Genomic DNA, 18447 nt, shown 5'->3' with positions numbered 1-18447 from the left:
ATATAAATTCTTTACATAATCTATCCAAGTTACACTCTGTATTATCTAAAGAGACAATGACATCACAATCCAAAAAAGAACAATGGTGTTACATCGTTCCCATACTTTATAAATTGGATCATTTTTATTCAGGGTCAGAATAGAACCATCTACAAACTTAAGTTTTATTTTCAAAACAATGTCACTCTCATTAATCTTGATCAAGAGTGAAAGTTACTACTCGTCAACATGGACATAAGTGAGCAGGAGCGACAAACTTTTATTCAGGTGTAGGTAAAATGGATTTACAAGAATTTCTTCCAACTTTGATGAATCTAGATTAACTGATGTAGTATCCATGTTAACTTTTTTGTTTTCTTTAAATTTCTTGATGAGTTCTTCGGTTGCTCAAATTTTAGAATAAATTATTCTTTGATTCTAGGGTTTCTTCTTTGATGTTAATTACGATGCAATCATAAAAATTGTTATTGTTCTGCAGCCATATTAGATTTTACGAGGAAAATAAAATTAAATGTAAGAAGAATGAATGAAAATCAAAAGAGATTTTGCCGAAATTAGTGAAGCTTGAAGAAGAACATTCGAGAAGTTGAGAGAGAGAGAGAGTAATGTGGGGTGGGGGAAGTATTTATATATAGAGAGATAAAAACTAACTTTTGCTGATCATGTAACTAACCCCACATTTACATCTAATTACATTTAATTCTCAATTAAGCATAATATCAATAAAAATGTTAACTTACTCTAATAGCACCAAAAAATTAGTCGGAGAATATGTACATATGTGTATATATATATATCTTAGTGCCAAACTAAAAATGTATAAGTAGATATATATGGGGTTGACAAGCAAAAGAAAGACAGTATCTTACTTTGGTCTCGTGGAGTGTTTGCTACTTTGAGAACCATACAATTATGACATGATCGGACTGTTCTACGCACGTCATTTTCTTCGGAGACCAAAGTATTTGGATCAAGTGGTCACCGTTGGTTCCTTTCTTTTTCCTTTTTTTTTTATGATTAATCTAATTTCTTTTTAGGGGGAAAATACTAAATTTTTACAAAATTTACAATTTCATAAGAAATTAGTGTGAATTTACTATATTACCCATATCCCTCCAACGCCATATAAGAATGCAATGTTTGTTCTGGCAAAATTCTCTAGTATTAAAAAATTGAATAATGCATAATTTTCAGTCAAATTAAAAAGTAAACTATATTTTTATATTTAAAAAATTAAATAAATTAGCATTATATATATTATCATATTAATTTTATTTTTATATTTTAAAATCTAAATTGATACTAATATCTTAAATTTCCCACTATCAATCTAGTCAGTAATATTAGTTTGCTAAAATTGGGAAAAAGACAAAAAATAATAATATTACAAATTAAAAATCACAAATCCCAAAACATAATTATGTCAACAAAACAATATAATTATATGCGTGCCTCTTTCTAATCCAATTGTTCCTTACTTAATCACGTCTAAACTTTCTTTATATATATATATGTGTGTGTGTGTGTGTGTGTGTGTGTGTGTACATATATGTGTACGTATATATTGGCAGACAAAATTGAGTCTCAAAAAGGACAAGCCATATACGACCAAATTGAGAAAAGAGAAATAAATAGTGTTCATCTATTTTAACACGCGGAGAAAATTAAGTTACAAAATTTGATTTGGGTTAATTAATTACTTTGAACTTGACCACTCAAAAGTCCTTATTGCATTCTAAAATAAATATTAAAATAAGAATTTTTTTTTTTTTTGAAATAGTATATAAAGTAGATTGTTTAGCAACTTGGTGGATAAGTAGCTCCACAATTTTTCAGACGTTCATGTACCCTATACATATACATTGTATACGTACGTACACATTTCTACAAAAAGTGGTTCAAAGTTGATGGAGTCCTCAAAGCTTTAAAGATTTGACGAATGTCCTTTGAAATTTAATTATATATAAACAAAAAGGATATAGAGGATTAGATTTATGAAATTAAGCACATGAAAAACAATCTTTAAATCGGTCATGACCCATAATTAGTTTATGTTGAACCACTTTAGTTATCGTGGGATTACAATTTGATTTTATTTTATTAGCTTAATTTTTCAAATATAGTTATACATTATACAATTTGAATATATTATTTTGTATCTCATTTATTATTCTTTTAATTATTTTTATTATATTATAAAATGTTACGAATTTGACTTGAATTATTTTTATTATATTATAATTAATGTATATATATTAATTAATTAATTTATAAAAATATATTTATTTATAATTTTAGCCATTGAATGGTAAAAATAAAATACATGGACAAATTTTTACTTATTTTGAAACACTAAAACTTTTTTGGAAGGTAAAAAAAAATTCTAAATTTTTATCCTTTGTAAATGTAAATAAAATAACATCGTGGTAAAAGGTAATAAACAAAAATATTAAAATTTTATATTTTATAAATCTGGATAAAGACCTTCAAAAAATCAAAATCAATGGTCAAACTTTTTTGGCTATATTTATATATATTACAATTTATTAACAGAAATAGAATCAAGATTTTGATTTTAATTTTCCACCCTGGTCAAACAAAAAATAGAGAAGAAGAAGTGGTCAAAGCTGTTAAATTTTCTCATTATGATAATTTTACGCATAATATTAACAAATAAATACAAGTATTATTAATAAAATATAGATTAAATATTCAAAATTTGATTGCAGATTAAATGTATTACATTAAAAAGGCTAGTTTTCTGATTTGATTTTATCAAATCCAATCTTAAAATATAATATATAGCTTTATGTCGAATAATATGATATTAAATTATAACAAAATTATGCTACTCAAATTTTCAACAACGGTTTAATTTATTTTTAATTAATTTTAATCAGATTATGTCTTCAGTTTAAAATTAAATTGAGTAGATTTATTGTAGTAGTACGAGTAGATTGCTTCTTAAAAAAATTGAGTAAATTGGAAAAGTCCTCCGCTATATATATATAAATATATTAATTTTTTTTTATCTGAATCCCGTTATTTTGGTCTATTTCTATTTAACCCATGACACACGCTCCTATATATATATATATATCTATATATTTTTTTATATAAAACCAAACTTTTTAAAGAAACCAAGAAAACAGAAACTCGACCCACAGAAATTCTCTCCGCAAAACCCTTGAAAGCCTGGAATCCAAAAATGTCTCCCCACAACCGTTCTCCGTCTTCTTCTTCCTCTTTTCCCTCTTGTTTCCGACCGCCAACAGTCGCCACCGCCGACGACCACCATCTGCCGCCGCCTCCTCCACCGCCGGAAACTGTCTCGGGCAACCCAAACCTCACCACTTGCCTCTACCATACCCAGCTTGGTCTCTTCTCTCTCACCTGGTCCCGGACCTTCCTCGGTCACTCCCTCCATCTCCATCTCCACCCCGCGGACTTCTGCTCTTCTTCGTCTTCCCCAATCTCTCTTTCCTCCAACCCACTTCCTCTCTCGACCTTAAGCTTCCATCTGGAGATCAAACCCTTCATTTTCTGGAGGAAATATGGATCGAAGAAGCTCACGACGACTTCTGCGACTACACCGAAGATCCAGATCTTCTGGGACCTTTCTCGGGCCAAGTTCGGATACGGACCGGAACCCCATTCTGGGTTTTATATAGCTGTTGTCGTTGACGGCGAAATGGCTCTCCTCGTGGGGGATTGTACGCAGGAAGCTTACGCCAGAACCAAAGCTCAGAAGCAGGATGAAAGAGCTCAAGTTCTGGTTTTGAGAAGAGAGCATGTGTTTGGCAACAGGATTTACACTACGAAAGCCAGATTTGGGGGAAGGAACAGAGAGATTTCGATAGATTGCAGAGCCAATGAAGATGCCAGGTTGAATTTTAGCGTCGATGGCAAAAGGGTTTTGCAGATAAAGCGGCTAAAATGGAAATTTAGAGGCAACGAGAAGATCGACGTTGATGGGGTTTCAGTACAAATCTCATGGGACGTTTACAATTGGTTGTTTGACGACGCGAAGAGCAGCGGCAATGGCCACGCTGTGTTCATGTTCAGATTTGAGAATCCAGACCAGTTATCTCATGAACAAGATGACGAGTGCTGTCATGCCGAGAAAAACGGTGTCGTATCGTGGCAACAGAGCTCGTGCGGGTTCGGGATTAATGGGATAGAGTGGAGGAAGATGAGGAAGAGCTTTTTGCGGAGCGGGAGGAGCTCGTCTTCTTCGTCGATATCCATGTCTTCTGCTTCTTCTGGTTGCAGCTCGTCTGTAATGGAGTGGGCAAGCACGGAGGAGAGCGAGTTGAGCAGCGGCCCAATTGGGTTCTCTCTGCTGGTTTACGCATGGAAGAAATGAGGGAAAAGCTTTTCTTCTCTCTCGGCCGCCATAGCCAGTGAGCTTCACTAACCCACATTCGTTAATGAACATAGTAGAAATAATTAAAGAACTGAAGAATCCCACAGAAGATATTAGCGAATAGTTACAGATCGATATATTTCATCTAACACCTCTCTTTTCTACGAAATTGAATTCATTTGTAATTGTCTGATTACCAGAAATTATCACATTCTTGTTTGAATTCTCTCTGTGTAACATCTATTAAGTGCTAAAAATCGAAAATGACATCAACTGGTTCATGTCCATTTTCATTATTTGATTCTCTTGTCGTCTTCAACCTCTGTTTCGAGAGCATATCTTCGTCTGTGTATTTCATTTCGTGTGTTTGTTAATGGAAATTTCCATGTTATGCTGCCGCATATACGACAAGACGCATGTGAACGTGTTGGGGCGGGTCGGGTTATTCTGAGGTGTAGGTGGGGCGGGTGAGAAATTGGATGATTTTAAATACTTGACGTACATTTTTGTGAAACCTGCTCCGTCGAATCTGGACCGTCAATGTTGTTGACTAGGTACCAGATTAGTCGGGAGGAAACTTGCGTGGAAATTTTTCTCTGGATTCGCGACAATGTAAAGCGAGACAACAATATAATACCTGACCAAAAACGGCACCGAATTAAGAGAGAAATAGCCAATTGGATTTTTTATGGCTGTTTCTGTTGACCGTTTGACCACATCATAACTCACTTGTGTATATATACACACAAAGTATATTATTTATGTAATTAAAAAAGATTTGAAATTTATGTGTCTGTCAGTCTCGTGAATCTAAAGGCACGATATACATATTAGATTTTTCATCTCATTTTTTTATAAATAAAAAAAGTGGATTATAAATAAAAATAAACATAAAAACACTATGTGATTCGAAATTAAATCATTTGTAAAAAAATATGTATGTATCAATTATTTAATTAAAAAATATTTAGTATATTTATTTTCGACTTGGGATTTATTATAAAATATATTTTATTTAAGAGTACGACCTTTTTCTTTTTGAATATGGTTTGATGGGTGATTCAAAAGTATTCGCAATATTTGTTTTAAAAATTATTTTTACTAGTATATTTTTAAATTTTAGGTGTATGTATAGGTTACAAAAGAAGATTAGTTGTTTAGACTTTTGGGTATGATGGTTTTTAATTGTTTTGGTTGGTGTGTTTGGTGTTTACTATTTTTTTCAATAGGCCAATAGCCAATATTTTCCCTTCTCATCCCATGTTTCTCCCCATATAAGAAACTATTATATTATATATGTAGATTATATATATAATATAATCTAACTTTAATATTCTAAATGCGAAATCAAAATTGTAGCGGTTTATAGTTGGTAAATTTTCGTTCATGAATCTTTGTGAGTGTATAGTATGATTTTTTAAAAAGAAAAATCTTGTTCAACTTAAATTAAGAATAAATGTTCACATGTTCTAATTGTAAATAAGATGTAGAGATGTATGAATTTAAATATAAAAAACGTTGTATCATAACATAATTAGCGTAATGCTGGTGTTAACTGGCATCCATTATAACCATATATTTTTCTTAATCATCATTATTGTAAAGTAACAATTACAGTTTTTTTTTTTTTTTTTTTTTTAATTAAAAAAATTAATGATTGCCATGATTAAAAGCAAATTCGAACTTGGAACTTTTTAGTTTTAAAAATATTAGTTTATCCAAATTAATTAGGCTTAATTAATTATTATAAAGTAAAGGCTACTGAACATGGTACAATATTAATATTGTATATAATCACTTCCTTTTAGTTATTTTTTAACAAAATAAAATAAATAGTATATTATATTTTTAATTCATCCTGAATATTTTAATTAAAAAAATATAGTGATTATAAAAATATTCATTTTATCAAATTAAAAAAAATAGTAAATTTTTTAAAATTTAACGCAATTTAATTATCGCAATCACAACAACTTATTATGTATTCAATTAAACTAAATTAAAATTTAAAATATAAAACTTTACATCATCAATAAAATTTAAATTTATAATTTTTAAATAAAATATAAAAATTTTAACAATTAATCAGATCTCCCTTGCCCGTCAGTTATTAAACTTCAATGAGAAGGAGTAGGAGTGCTTATCCAGATCTGGAATAATCTTATCCTTATCCACTGCATGTTGTAAAGTGCAAGTTGAGTAAAACAAGGATACGGGCATACCAATTTTCAGTTTTCACATAAAAATAAGCATCAACCGCAATAGCGTTATTACCTTTTTGATGAGGTCATAGGTTTATATATACTCGGAACCAAACAGTTGATTGCACAAAACCTGCATGCATAAAAACCAGGACAAGGACAATGCATCCTTCCTAATCCTTAGCCCAAGAAGTCAACCTTTATTTTCTTCTTCTAATTTATTTTTTAATTATTAAATTTATAACCAATAAAAATTTAATATTATAAAATGAAGAACTTTTTAATAATAATTTTCAACGGGGTTTTTAGTTATAGAGGAGATTGCATTTATAGTCGCCGGCGTTGATGACTTTTCTTTGAACTCCTTCGAGAGAGCTGTCAATGTACTGGTAGATCAATACTTATAGCCGACATAATCATGTACATATTTGATATATCTGTCTCTTTTTTATCATCTAAACACACCATACTGCCCCAGCGCTGACAAGTATATACAGATACACATATATATGTATATGTATATGTGTGTGGATGTAAGTACTTATTTTCATTAATTTAGGTGCACTAACCATTCCGCCGACAAGTCTTTGAGGATGTGCACTTACATATTTATTCGTTAAAAAAGCAAATTACGTTTGATGTTTCATATGTATATATACATACATGTTTTATGTGCATTTTTTATGCATGTATATGGTATACGTAAAAACATAAAATTGGTTTACATATAATATGTTATAAGTGGTAGTGAAGACAAATCAAAAGAGTAAGTTACTGATTCCAAAAAAGAAAAAGAAAAGGATATAAGATTATTGATATTTTTGGCTAAACGGGTTCTACGTAATGTTTGTATCAAGTGGCCGGCAACATAGAACCAAGTTAAAAAGAAAAAGTAGATTTCTCTCCTTTAATTATTTGTCTATTCCATATATATATATATATATATATATGTATATATGTAAACATATACAGATTACAACCATATTTTAGTAATTAAGTAATAAAATAGCAAAACTGAATTTAATTGACTATCAGAAAATAAGTGATTTTATTCCTATAAAAAATGGGACGTTATCAACTAATGGGTAAAAATATATATGCATAGTTCTGATATATATATATTTGTGTATGTGTGTGTGTGTGTATATATATATATATATATATATATATATGGGTTAAAGGCTCGAATTGTTTGTAAATTGGGTCTATTATAAACTTGCAGAGAAAGACAAAGAACACAATCAAAGTGCCACAGATCTTTATAACTTTATCTGAGCCGGCAAACTTTCTCCTAGACTGGACTTTGTCCCACAAAAGAAAGAAAATAAAACTACAGAGTTTCAGTTACAATACAGTCAAATTATAAGGTTGAAATTGTAATTTGCATATATATATATATATATATATATTTGTATGTGTGTGTGTATAATCTTGCTGAATTATGTAATGCCAATAGCTGAAACCATAAAAAGGGAAAGCAAGGTTTCCACAGCAAAGATAGTGAAACATTCATGAGTTGAATTGAGCTGAAAAAGATTTCTTAGCATATAAGTTGCCAAATTTTCTAAAGACATTGATCTTCCCATTCAACTTATAAAACAGAAAGCGTTTTATAGTAAACAGAAAACGCTGCTACAACAATTTCCAAGCAGCTGTTTCCTTAATTCACTCAAAAAGATTAGCACAACCATATATTTCTTTCTTTTTTTGTTTTCCTGATTTACTGTTGTTCCTTTTACTTATCCCTAAAGAGTTTCAAAAAGGCGAAAAAAAGAAAAAAGGTCAAGCTGATTTCAAAGCTTCAAGCTCTATGTGGATGGTGCCGAATCGGACACTAAGGAGAAGTTGGAGGAATTGGTCTTTGTTGACAACTTCTGGCTGCAGTTGCAGAAGGACAAGATAACAAGGAAGAGGGTGCAGAATGAGAGGAAGATACAAACCTACTTGAATGGCTTCTCAATTTCCTCTTTTCTCCCTCCTGAATCCTGTTTCCTGACTTAACTTGTCGAACCTTTGTTTCATTCAAGCCTGCTGGCAGGACGCAGTTGCAGAAGAGACCTAAAATTCGTGAACAAAGTACATGTAATCAAAATTAATTGCTTAGAGACGAGTGAAAGGAAATTCCTAAAAGATCGGTGTAATTCTGAATCATAATGCACTTGTAGCAATGTCAGGCAATTAAATGATTCAATTTTCGGAATTGACAGACAGCTGCATGTAAATTCTAAGATAATAATCAAAGGACGCCACCTAAAAATTCTGCCAGTTTTACCAACATCGAAAATATAAGTTGCAAAGCATCAGGTAACTGCACAAGATCATATCTTTATTGGTGTAAGTGCCGCATCGAACAATTGCTGCACTAATGTGGAATTATTGATAATTAAATCTTTAGCATTTTCAAAAGTGTTTTGCTAAAGTTAATAGTTTTCATAATTACAGGATGTGTGTAATAAGAGCTAAAAATCTGCAAGGATATAGAACAAAAATACATGTGACGAAAACAGTAGGTTAATAAATGTCAGTAGAAGACCTCCAGTGTTACAGTTTGTGCTTTTATTCTCTTAACTGAAATCTTGAAATCCTAAAAATACAGACATGGAAGTTGCCACTTGTTTTTGTATTATAAGGTATGATGTCCTGTAAAGAAAGTGAAGGATATAGCCATTCTCAATTTTGAGGCGGTTCATTAGTTATCGGCATTCTCAAGATTCATGTGGGTAAAATTCATAAAGAAGCTGCAGCATTGTGTCAGAAACCTTTGACATGGCTGTCCGATCTTGAGAAAGAAAGAAAGAAAGAGAGAAGAGAGAAACAAAGAGGGAAATATGAGAAATAATTATTATTCTTTTTCTTGATTTCTACAAGCATGGGAATATAGCCTTTTATAAGCTATTAAGTAATAAAAGCACCCCAATCACCGGCCTGAATCAATGGTCAATCGTGATGCAGCAGCAGCTGTTCTGAAAATACATTCAAGATACTGACCCTAACCCTAATCCTAACATGCAAGACTAGTTTACTCTTTGTTATTTCCCTTGTTACCCTTAATGTCTTGACACATTTAAAAGTTAAGAGGGAAAAAAGGGTGAAACCGAAAGCCCATTTCCGTATTTCTCTCTTTGGGAATGATGTCATCCCTCTGGAAAGGTTATTTGAACCAGAGCTCTCGTAGGTTATTGTTTCTCATGTTTTTCATCTTAATCCAATGGTTTGTCCAGCACATCAACCAGGCAATGTTGCCAATGAAGAGCAGGACCATAATATAGATGGTCATTCACACAATTGAAAGTTATGAGAATCTTAATGTGACCTTAGAAAGAGGTAAAACACAAACACTCGTTTCCATGTTTCTTTCTTGGGGCATTATGGCCACTTTCTGGAAAGGTTCACTGAACCACATCTGCCATAAATTTTGTTTCCAAGATTTTTCATCTTAATCCAAAAGTTTGTCCAGCTCACCAACTTATCAACTTTAATATCAGTACCATAAAGAAAAAAAGTGCAACCCAAGTAGATAAGCTACTTAAGAGAGCCATGATAAATGCCGGATGCAGCTCAGTTTCCATCTCAACAACAAAGCACATAATAAATGAACTAAAATCAATAAAAGACAAAAACATACGCATATCAAACACACATTATGCAGTTATATTCTTACCCAATCGAGCGAGCCGGTTGACCCAGCGAGGAATTGGCTTCCCAGTCAATCTGAGACACACATCATTGCAGAAGTGATTGCAGTTCTTGGTGATAAGATGGTAAGTATTACCAGAATACTCTTCAGCCAATTTCTCCATGAAAGCACGCACTTCCTTGGGACCTAAGTCTGTCCTTCCAATCAAAATTGATTTCCTATATGTGAAACCGGGGCACTGCTTTGGTTCCACCTCGAAAATCCCTGTTGTCACATGCTCGTGTGCCCCAAATCCATACTCGACTCCATGAACTACACCACAAAAATAAAGGGTGTAAGATGCAAGTTAAAAGGTAAATAGATGATAAAATTGGTAGGAATTCTTGAATCAATCATTTGCTTTAGTGATCTAGATAGGTACGCTCTGTTGGTTTACTTGGATAGTTAGAAAGAAGATTATCCTGTATGCTGTTCAGATCCTAAAAGCTTGAAATTTTCCTAAATTAACGAGTCAACAACAACCAGGTACCAACATATATAGAGAATCCAAGAAAATTATGCTTCTACTATTACTTTCTTGAGGGAGCTCTGCCTCTAGGTATCCCTATACATGGATCGAAAACAACATTAAGCAGAAATGTCAATCTTCCATGAACATGGAAACTGAAAAATGAAAATTGAAAAACCCATCTCAGGTAAGAAACAGAATCGTTACAACATCACTTTCTCTCAGTCTTAACAAACTTTTCTCCGCTTTTCCTCCAGTTTCTCACCAGACAAACAACTCATAAAATCCGCACTCCAAAATTATACCCCTATACACCCACAAACAACCAACTCACGCATATAAATTTAGACAGAAGCCACCAAATTAACGGCACAAACACCATCAAACCAAATAATGCAAAGCCCAGAAACGGAAAGAAACAGAAATAAAAGCGTACCCTGCACACCAGAATGATAGATCCCGAGCCCCAACCAATAAGCATAGCCATTAATCGGAGTCAAGTCATACACATTCAAGTAAACCGGAACGGAACCGACTTTCTTCTTCCGCTGCACCAAAACCATTCTACACAACATCTTTCCCTGCTCTAGAAAAAGAAATCCACCAACCAAGAAAATCCAATTCGGATCCCGGGCAGTGGCAGATCCGGAAGAGACTGATAAGGAAAGAGTTGGGCGGAGTTGGAAGAAGAAACTAACGGAGGTCAGTAGGAACAAATTAGAAAACGAATCATTAGCTCTGTAATTTTAAACCAGAGGAAGAATCTTCTCTACTGGGTTCTTCCCTGGCTGCCAAAAGCAACCGCACCATCAGCTTATCTTCCTGCTTTCCCTTTTTTAAGCTTAAGCATCCACTTTAAATTATTAATATTTTTTCCTTTTTTAATTATTTATAAAAAAAAAAACTCAATATTGCTTTTTAGTAGCGAAGATGGTAGTTGTAATTACCCATGTACTTGGAGGTATTCACTAAATTGCCATCCAGTTTATGTCTGTATTTTAATTATCTTTCAGTTAAAAAAAAAGAAAACAAAATGAATTTTACTGCAGTTTTAAACCACTTTTAGATTAATTAGATGCTGAGTTACTGTGGTAAAAACTAGTAAGAGAATTGTAGCATGTGTTTCATGGTCTGTATACATAAAGATTACTATAAGTTGGTGGCATCAATTATGATTATGAAATATAAAAACATGAATAAATCATTCTTTACTTTAATACTTTCCATTTATATATATATATAAATATATTATTTAACGGGATCACTCTTTTTTTTTTTTTAATTAAGAATGGGTCAAAGTTTATTTTCGGATTTTAGTCATTTAAGAAAAAAACATGTTATTTTTAGCATTCAGCTTTAACTTATTTCTTTAAAATATTTTAAAATTTTCTTTAAAATTATAAATATTTACATCTTTATATACCTTCTAGATTTTGTGATAAATATCTTTCTGATTTTAACTTATTAAAATTATTACACCAGTAGTTCTTGAAAAAAGAAATAAGTAATTTTCTTAAATAAGGATTTTGACAGATCCTATTTGTAAGACTAATGAAAGGGGCGAAACAGTAATTACCGATTCATTAATAGTTGTTTTTTAATTTAATCCTCGGAGAATGAATGGTCAGTATTTTATTTAGTTAGAATGGACATGCAAATAATAAAATATCAGAAATTGGGTTCGACCGGCGCCGTAGCAGCCCCAACCACCGTCAAATATTCAACAAGCTTTTACCCAATCGCCGCCGTTGAACGAAGAAGGCGAAGCCGTTAGTCGCTGAATTTTTATATTAACCGGACAGAGAATTGGAGATAATTACAAACATTGCCATTTAACTTCAACAATTCACCTAACACGGTCCAATTTTTTGATTTCTTTTTCGCGTACCAAGATTGAATTGAATAGTGTTCTATTAAAAAAATATTTAAATAAAATAACGTAGCATATTTATTGTTATTATTATTATTATTATTATTATTTTTTTAAAAAAAAAAGGGAATAAGAGAATTGACAGAGCTGTTGCTTTCCGTTCTTCCTGTAGGTTCCAGTGGAGACAGGATTGTGGAAGTTGCTGTAGTCCCTCTATTTTTGATAATTTTATTTATTTATTTTTAGGAGATGATGCAGTTAATTATTAAGATGAAGTCACACGCAGTTATAATTTTAAAATTTATATATTATTTTTATATTTTAAATAAATAAAATATTATCATATTAATTTTTTATAATACATAAATATTGCTGCGGGACGTGAAAAATAGAACGTAATTTTACATATAATTTAAAATAAATACGAAATTGTTAATATTTTATTTTTGTTTATTTAGCATTTTAAGTGGATGGCTGGGTCCCAAAAAAAGCAACCACCCGACAAATCACTGGCTTACAATAATTTGTCAATATCTAACCGTTGATTATTTACACGTCACGATTCAACAGGATAACGTTATGAAAAATCTTGGGGTGTTTGATTGGAACCACAAATAAGTTAAACGGTAATAATTTTAATATATTTTAAAATAAAAGTTGCAATATAATTAAAATTTGATGTTAATTGGAAATTTGTGATTCACATGTATGTATTATAATGGAACCCGAACAATACTGGCGTGTTGCCTTTTTATCCCTTAGGTATGGTGGTTCTTAGAGCATCATTTTCCTTCTTCTACACATATGTAAATTATTGTATTTTTCAACCTTCATTACCAGTTAATTACAATCTCACTTGTATTTTTTGATTGTTAATCATTTTTTAATACATGTTAATCTTATTTTATGTAAGAATTAAAATTTTAAATTATGATTTAAATTAAAGTCACGAAAATAACATACCCATGTGGGAATTTTTTATTTTATTTTTTAAATTTTTTTGGCTATTCCGGTTGGAAGTTGATTGGGACATTCATTTTAATCACGTTGAATTAATTGGGAGGCCCATGAAACCCAATAATATATACAATAATTATCAATTTAAAATAAAAAGTAAATTAATAATTAAATTAAATTAAATTCGATAAAAAGTATCTCCAGAAACGATGAGGGTGATGGGAGAGAGGGAGTGAGAAAAAGACTGCTGGGAAGATAAAGTAGTACTTTGAAATATTGGATTTTTCCGTATTATTTTCTTTTTAATTTATCGCCATGTCAAAATTTAAACCCCTACATGAACCTCTCTCTCTCTCTCTCTCTCTCTCTCTCTCTCTCTCTCAGCTTCTCCGAGCATCATGGCCCGCTTAATTCGATCTGCACATAGGACTATCTTCTCCTTGTCTTCTCCTTCTTCTAAAACCCTAATCCAGAGACTCCCCCCGAAAGCCCACGGCACTGCCATTCAATCAGGAGATGCCACCTCTGCATTTTCCTCCCAATCCTACGCTTCCCCTGTGAATGCCAAATCGCCATTCGAGGCCAACATTCTCCGAATTATACGCAATGAGATCGAGTACCAGTCCGACTATGCTCCTCCTCACCAAGTACGTGCCCTGCCGCGAAAATAATTTCTTTATTTACTTATCATTTCTGTTTCTATTGCTCTTTTTTCTATTCTCTCTTATTTCAATGAATTTCTGGTTGGTTGCCGCGAAAATGACGGAAAACGACAGAAATGGAACTGCTGTAATGATGAGAGTTTCAATTGTTCGGAGTGTCTGCTTAAATTAACAGTTAGCGGTTCTATTAGGTTGTTACTCTGTTACTCTAGCTAGGGTTTTTCTTAAGCTTTTGTTTTACTGCATAAAAGATGAAACTGAGAAGGAGTAATTCAATTCGAGGAACCGAATTTAAATTGTTTAAGAATTAAATGAGAGGACAATTTAGGTGAACTGAGTAGTTTAATGGATTTTCTTGAGTGGAGGTTTTGGTTGCTCAAGTCCCAAAATAGGAGATATGCTGATCGCTGTTTGTTCTTCTTCCTTTGGGACTTGTTCAGCCTGTTACAGAATTTAAATCGTTTACGGTTGAAGATCATCCAGGTGGGCAGTGGATCACTATGAGGGGGAAGTATGGGGACAATGAACACATTAAGATGGAAATAACTATGTTTGACGGATATGACTATGTTCCTAAAGTAGGAGAGGATAGCATCGAGGAAGATGTGCGCCTTCACATTAGTGTGCTTGTTGACATATCCAAGGGGGAGGGTTATGATGATATGGAGTTCGTGTGCTCGGCGTGGCCCAACTGCATCGAAATTCAGAAAGTTTACATGCTTAGGCGTGACAGAATGCTGTCTAGTCCTCACATGGGACCTGATTACAGGTATTGGTTGCGCTCTTCCTCTTCCATACTAATTTGTTCTTATTTGCTTGGTGCATCTGAGGATCTAAAAATTTTGGAGTGTTTTGACCTTTTTTTTTAGAGTGATTTGGTGGTTATTTTGTATCTTGGAATTCACATGTGATTATTGTGGGTTATGCTTCTGTTATTTTCAGGAACTTGAAGAGGGGACTTCAAAAGGGACTTCGTGAATATTTAGAGGCAAGGGGGGTAAACAATGAACTTTCTGTATTCTTGCATGAATATATGATGAACAAGGATAGAATTGAACTTATCCAGTGGTTAAGGGTTGTCAATCATTTTCTAGAAAAGTAGCTGAATATTTTGAAAAAATTTCAAAGACATTTGCTTTTGGCTTTTTATTTTTTCTATGATTATAAAGAAATAACTCACATTGTTTGTATGTCATCTCTGAGGAGGAGAAAGAATCAAGTCAATAAAGAATGATATTTTAAAATGAAATTGATAATTTTGTAACCCCCTTATGCATTCAAGCTAGAGAGGGGAATTTTACCAATTATGAACATTTTGATTGTATATTTTAAAAGGGTTCGGTGGTATTATAACTCTGTAAGTCAAACCTTGGTACTAGAATATGTAACGTGAGACCATCAACTCTGAAAAAAGGACTTTAAATATTAAGGACATTGCTTAAACTACCCCCTTCTTGGGTTGCTACCTTCTTTGCTTCCTTCCCAGAGTTGATTGATTAACCCCTCTTTGAGCACAATATAAATCATATATGTCGCCGCCAAGCCCTATTCTGTTTATAGTGTTTATTCAAACTTCTTGATTGATTATTTAGACTTCCCTTTTTTAGCGGTTTCAAACAAGGTATTCTATTAAATCATGATATAGATCATATTTTTTTACGCTACTTGAAAAAATAAAGGATTTTAACTGGAAGTCTTATGTCATTGGATAGTTGCATGAATGCTGTCAATTTACAATGCAGTCATAGTGGTGTCTTTTCAGTTGATTCTGGGAACTTGGCAGGAATTTTTCCAGCCATATCATAATGCACTAAGGATTTCATTTTTTGTTATTATTTTTTTAAGAATGCATTAAAAATATTCTTTTAGATTCTTTTTCTTTCTTTGATGGCTTGATTCATTGTTTCTGAAATTCTTCATGGAGTAAATCTATTAGCACAATGCAGTCGCTAGACACATTGAACTAGATGGAACGTAAATAGTCATGATCAAGCTTAGTACTCTAATAAATTTAGTTGAACTAGATGGGACAGAAATAGTCATGGTTAAGCTTATTATTCTAATTTCATTTATCATTATTATCAAGGATGCATCAAAAGATATCTCATATATTCCTCTTCATTTTTTGATTACTAGACTCATGCTTCGAATGCTCCTCATGGAGTAAATCTGTTAGCTAAATAGATAACATTGAACTAGAAGATTTACATAAGTAGGCATGTGTTTGGTTATGTTCTAATGTATCCAGGTAGTGTTTAGTGGACTATTTCAGCTGTGGGTTAAGATTTGCATGATTGTGATCATTCAATCTGGTGCTGTATGCTATGCATATATGTGAATGAGTGTGCTGACACGTGATTATCTGATTTGAAAATTATGAATATTCCTGCTTCTATTCCGAGAAAGAACCAAATAAAATTAGTCCAATTTGATGAATCTCTGACACTAAACAAAATATATTTGAGATAATTTGGTTGTTCTAATATTCTTTCCATTCTGTACATCTGGTCATCAGTAGTTTAGCTTTTAACATGATCTTTGTTGAACTTGGCTTGATTTCTGTAGTTATTCTTTTTGGGCTTCTCATTCAAAGATGTAGCTAGTTAAACAGTTCGGTCCAACTACTGTAACTGGTATGTGCTTGTTTTGACAATGAATTTCCGGCATGTTTATTTTGCAACTCATTTATGGGAAATAAGTTTAGAAGGTACATAAAATTTTAAGGATATAGTTACCCAAACTGAACTTTCGTGAGTTTGCCAGCTGCTGGTATTGCTATGATTGATCTTCTTCTTCTTCTTGGGAAATGGTTGTATATGATGAACATGTTTTTCTTGTTTTTATTAAAAAAATGGACACGTTTTTCTTGTGTTTGTTAAGCCTTGTGCGGGTTTGTGCCTACAATGCTATGACTAGACTCCTTCGAACTTCGGTCTGGTGAATAATTGAGTGAAGACAGTTTAGTCCTATATCAATTGGCTTATTGACAGAAGCCAACCACCTTTTATGTTTCTTTCTAAACCAAACCACCCCACTTAGACCAAGCTAAATTTAAATAAAAGTTGGATCCTCATCCAGTCATCTTGCATGTATTTACTTATAATTTTTATTTTCTCATTTAAGAAGGTAGGACTGTGGTAACTGTTGGGGTAGGGCCCCTCAATCAAATCCTTTAATGTGCTCCTTCTATAAGCTTTATTCTCGTTTATCACTTTTGTAACTGTTGGGCAGGACCCCTCAATCAAATCTTTTGATGTGCTCCCTGTACATGTTTGATTGAAAATTTTTTCATATACGTTAATATCTTCTATGCTTGTTTTTTCCTTTTCAGTAAATTGTTAGGGTTGGCAAATTATTAAACCCATTTGATTTTCTGTTCAAGGGCAACCTGGTAGGTGCTAATCATTCAGTGTTGCTTTGGTTTGACATAATCTTGTTTCAAATTATTCACGTTGCTTAAAGAACACCAACTTCAAATGTTGGTGACAATTAATTTTTACTCAAATATTTTCCATTTTGGACCACAAACGGTTGTTAGCAGTAACTACTAGGCTTGTAACCAGTAGTAACTAACAAGCCTCTCTGATGGGTAAATGCGAGGTATTGATTCCTTCTGCCCCAACTTTTAAGCACAGAATTGATATCAATTTGTTGCATGGTTAATTTTTTCCTTTTTGGTAGAATCACCTTTATTGGTTGTGAATCATTTATCATAGAAGATCAGTTCACAGTAAGCAATTAAATTTATTTTGTCTAGAATGATAAAGCACCACGGTCCTTGTTTATGAATTATGAGGTGATGCTTTTCTTTTTTCTCATATAATGTTGACTTTTACACCTTTAAAGAACTCTGATTTGCTTATTGCTATGGAATTTCTTGTTCTCATTAATCTATAATAACAATGTGTAAGTACAATGCAGAGTTAGGCAAAGGACTTACATTGTTAGTTGAAGTTGTTGTCTATTCTCATTCTTGTTCATTTTATTGTTTCTAGTTTCACTGTTGGCATTGACGTCATCATCATCATTATCATTATATTCGTCATCCTTTTCTTTTTCTTCATATACTTTTTCTTTCTTTTTCTCAACCTCTCTAACAAGCATTTTCATTGGTTTTCAACATTTACGAAAAGTTAATGATGGAAACCATGTTGTTTAGTGGAGGAGTGCACTTTTAATCTTTTTGGGTTGGTGACAGGCACCCAACTTCTTGATAACAAATTTCCTAACAAATTTCTGAAAAACT

At 32.5% G+C, this 18447-nt stretch overlaps 3 protein-coding genes across 3 annotated transcripts; 2 read left to right on the top strand and 1 right to left on the bottom strand.

Annotated features, from left to right (window-relative positions):
• The first annotated feature begins 3131 nt into the window (after positions 1 to 3131).
• On the top strand, positions 3132 to 4589 carry LOC110809197 (uncharacterized). Its single transcript, XM_022034950.2, has one exon. The coding sequence runs from the start codon at positions 3209 to 3211 to the stop codon at positions 4364 to 4366; it is 1158 nt and encodes a 385-aa protein (XP_021890642.1). The 5' UTR covers positions 3132 to 3208; the 3' UTR covers positions 4367 to 4589.
• Positions 4590 to 8088: 3499 nt separating this feature from the next.
• On the bottom strand, positions 8089 to 11574 carry LOC110809229 (PPPDE thiol peptidase family protein). The gene is made up of 3 exons (XM_022034985.2): positions 11149 to 11574; positions 10229 to 10516; positions 8089 to 8625 (listed from the first exon to the last, which is right to left on the bottom strand). Exons 1-3 carry the CDS (start codon positions 11285 to 11287, stop codon positions 8402 to 8404), a joined length of 651 nt encoding a protein of 216 aa, XP_021890677.1. The 5' UTR covers positions 11288 to 11574; the 3' UTR covers positions 8089 to 8401.
• A 2271-nt stretch (positions 11575 to 13845) lies between these two features.
• Positions 13846 to 15450, top strand: LOC110809216 (Mitochondrial glycoprotein family protein). The gene is made up of 3 exons (XM_022034973.2): positions 13846 to 14186; positions 14642 to 14970; positions 15144 to 15450. Exons 1-3 carry the CDS (start codon positions 13938 to 13940, stop codon positions 15301 to 15303), a joined length of 738 nt encoding a protein of 245 aa, XP_021890665.2. The 5' UTR covers positions 13846 to 13937; the 3' UTR covers positions 15304 to 15450.
• The last annotated feature ends 2997 nt before the right edge of the window (positions 15451 to 18447 follow it).

Source organism: Carica papaya, chromosome 7 (genome assembly GCF_054855325.1).
Source record: "Carica papaya isolate Zhongbai chromosome 7, ASM5485532v1, whole genome shotgun sequence".
Classification (NCBI taxonomy): domain Eukaryota; kingdom Viridiplantae; phylum Streptophyta; class Magnoliopsida; order Brassicales; family Caricaceae; genus Carica; species Carica papaya.
This window is presented reverse-complemented; position numbering and strand designations above follow the sequence as displayed.

Coding starts and splice junctions, on each gene's coding strand:
- LOC110809197 (XM_022034950.2), top strand. CDS start 3,209: ATGTCTCCCCACAACCGTTCTCCGTCTTCTTCTTCCTCTTTTCCCTCT.
- LOC110809229 (XM_022034985.2), bottom strand. CDS start 11,287: ATGTTGTGTAGAATGGTTTTGGTGCAGCGGAAGAAGAAAGTCGGTTCC. Junction 10,517..11,148: donor CTATCATTCTGGTGTGCAGG/GTACGCTTTTAT, acceptor TTTGTGGTGTAG/TTCATGGAGTCGAGTATGGA. Junction 8,626..10,228: donor CAACCGGCTCGCTCGATTGG/GTAAGAATATAA, acceptor CACGAATTTTAG/GTCTCTTCTGCAACTGCGTC.
- LOC110809216 (XM_022034973.2), top strand. CDS start 13,938: ATGGCCCGCTTAATTCGATCTGCACATAGGACTATCTTCTCCTTGTCT. Junction 14,187..14,641: donor ACTATGCTCCTCCTCACCAA/GTACGTGCCCTG, acceptor GGACTTGTTCAG/CCTGTTACAGAATTTAAATC. Junction 14,971..15,143: donor CACATGGGACCTGATTACAG/GTATTGGTTGCG, acceptor TGTTATTTTCAG/GAACTTGAAGAGGGGACTTC.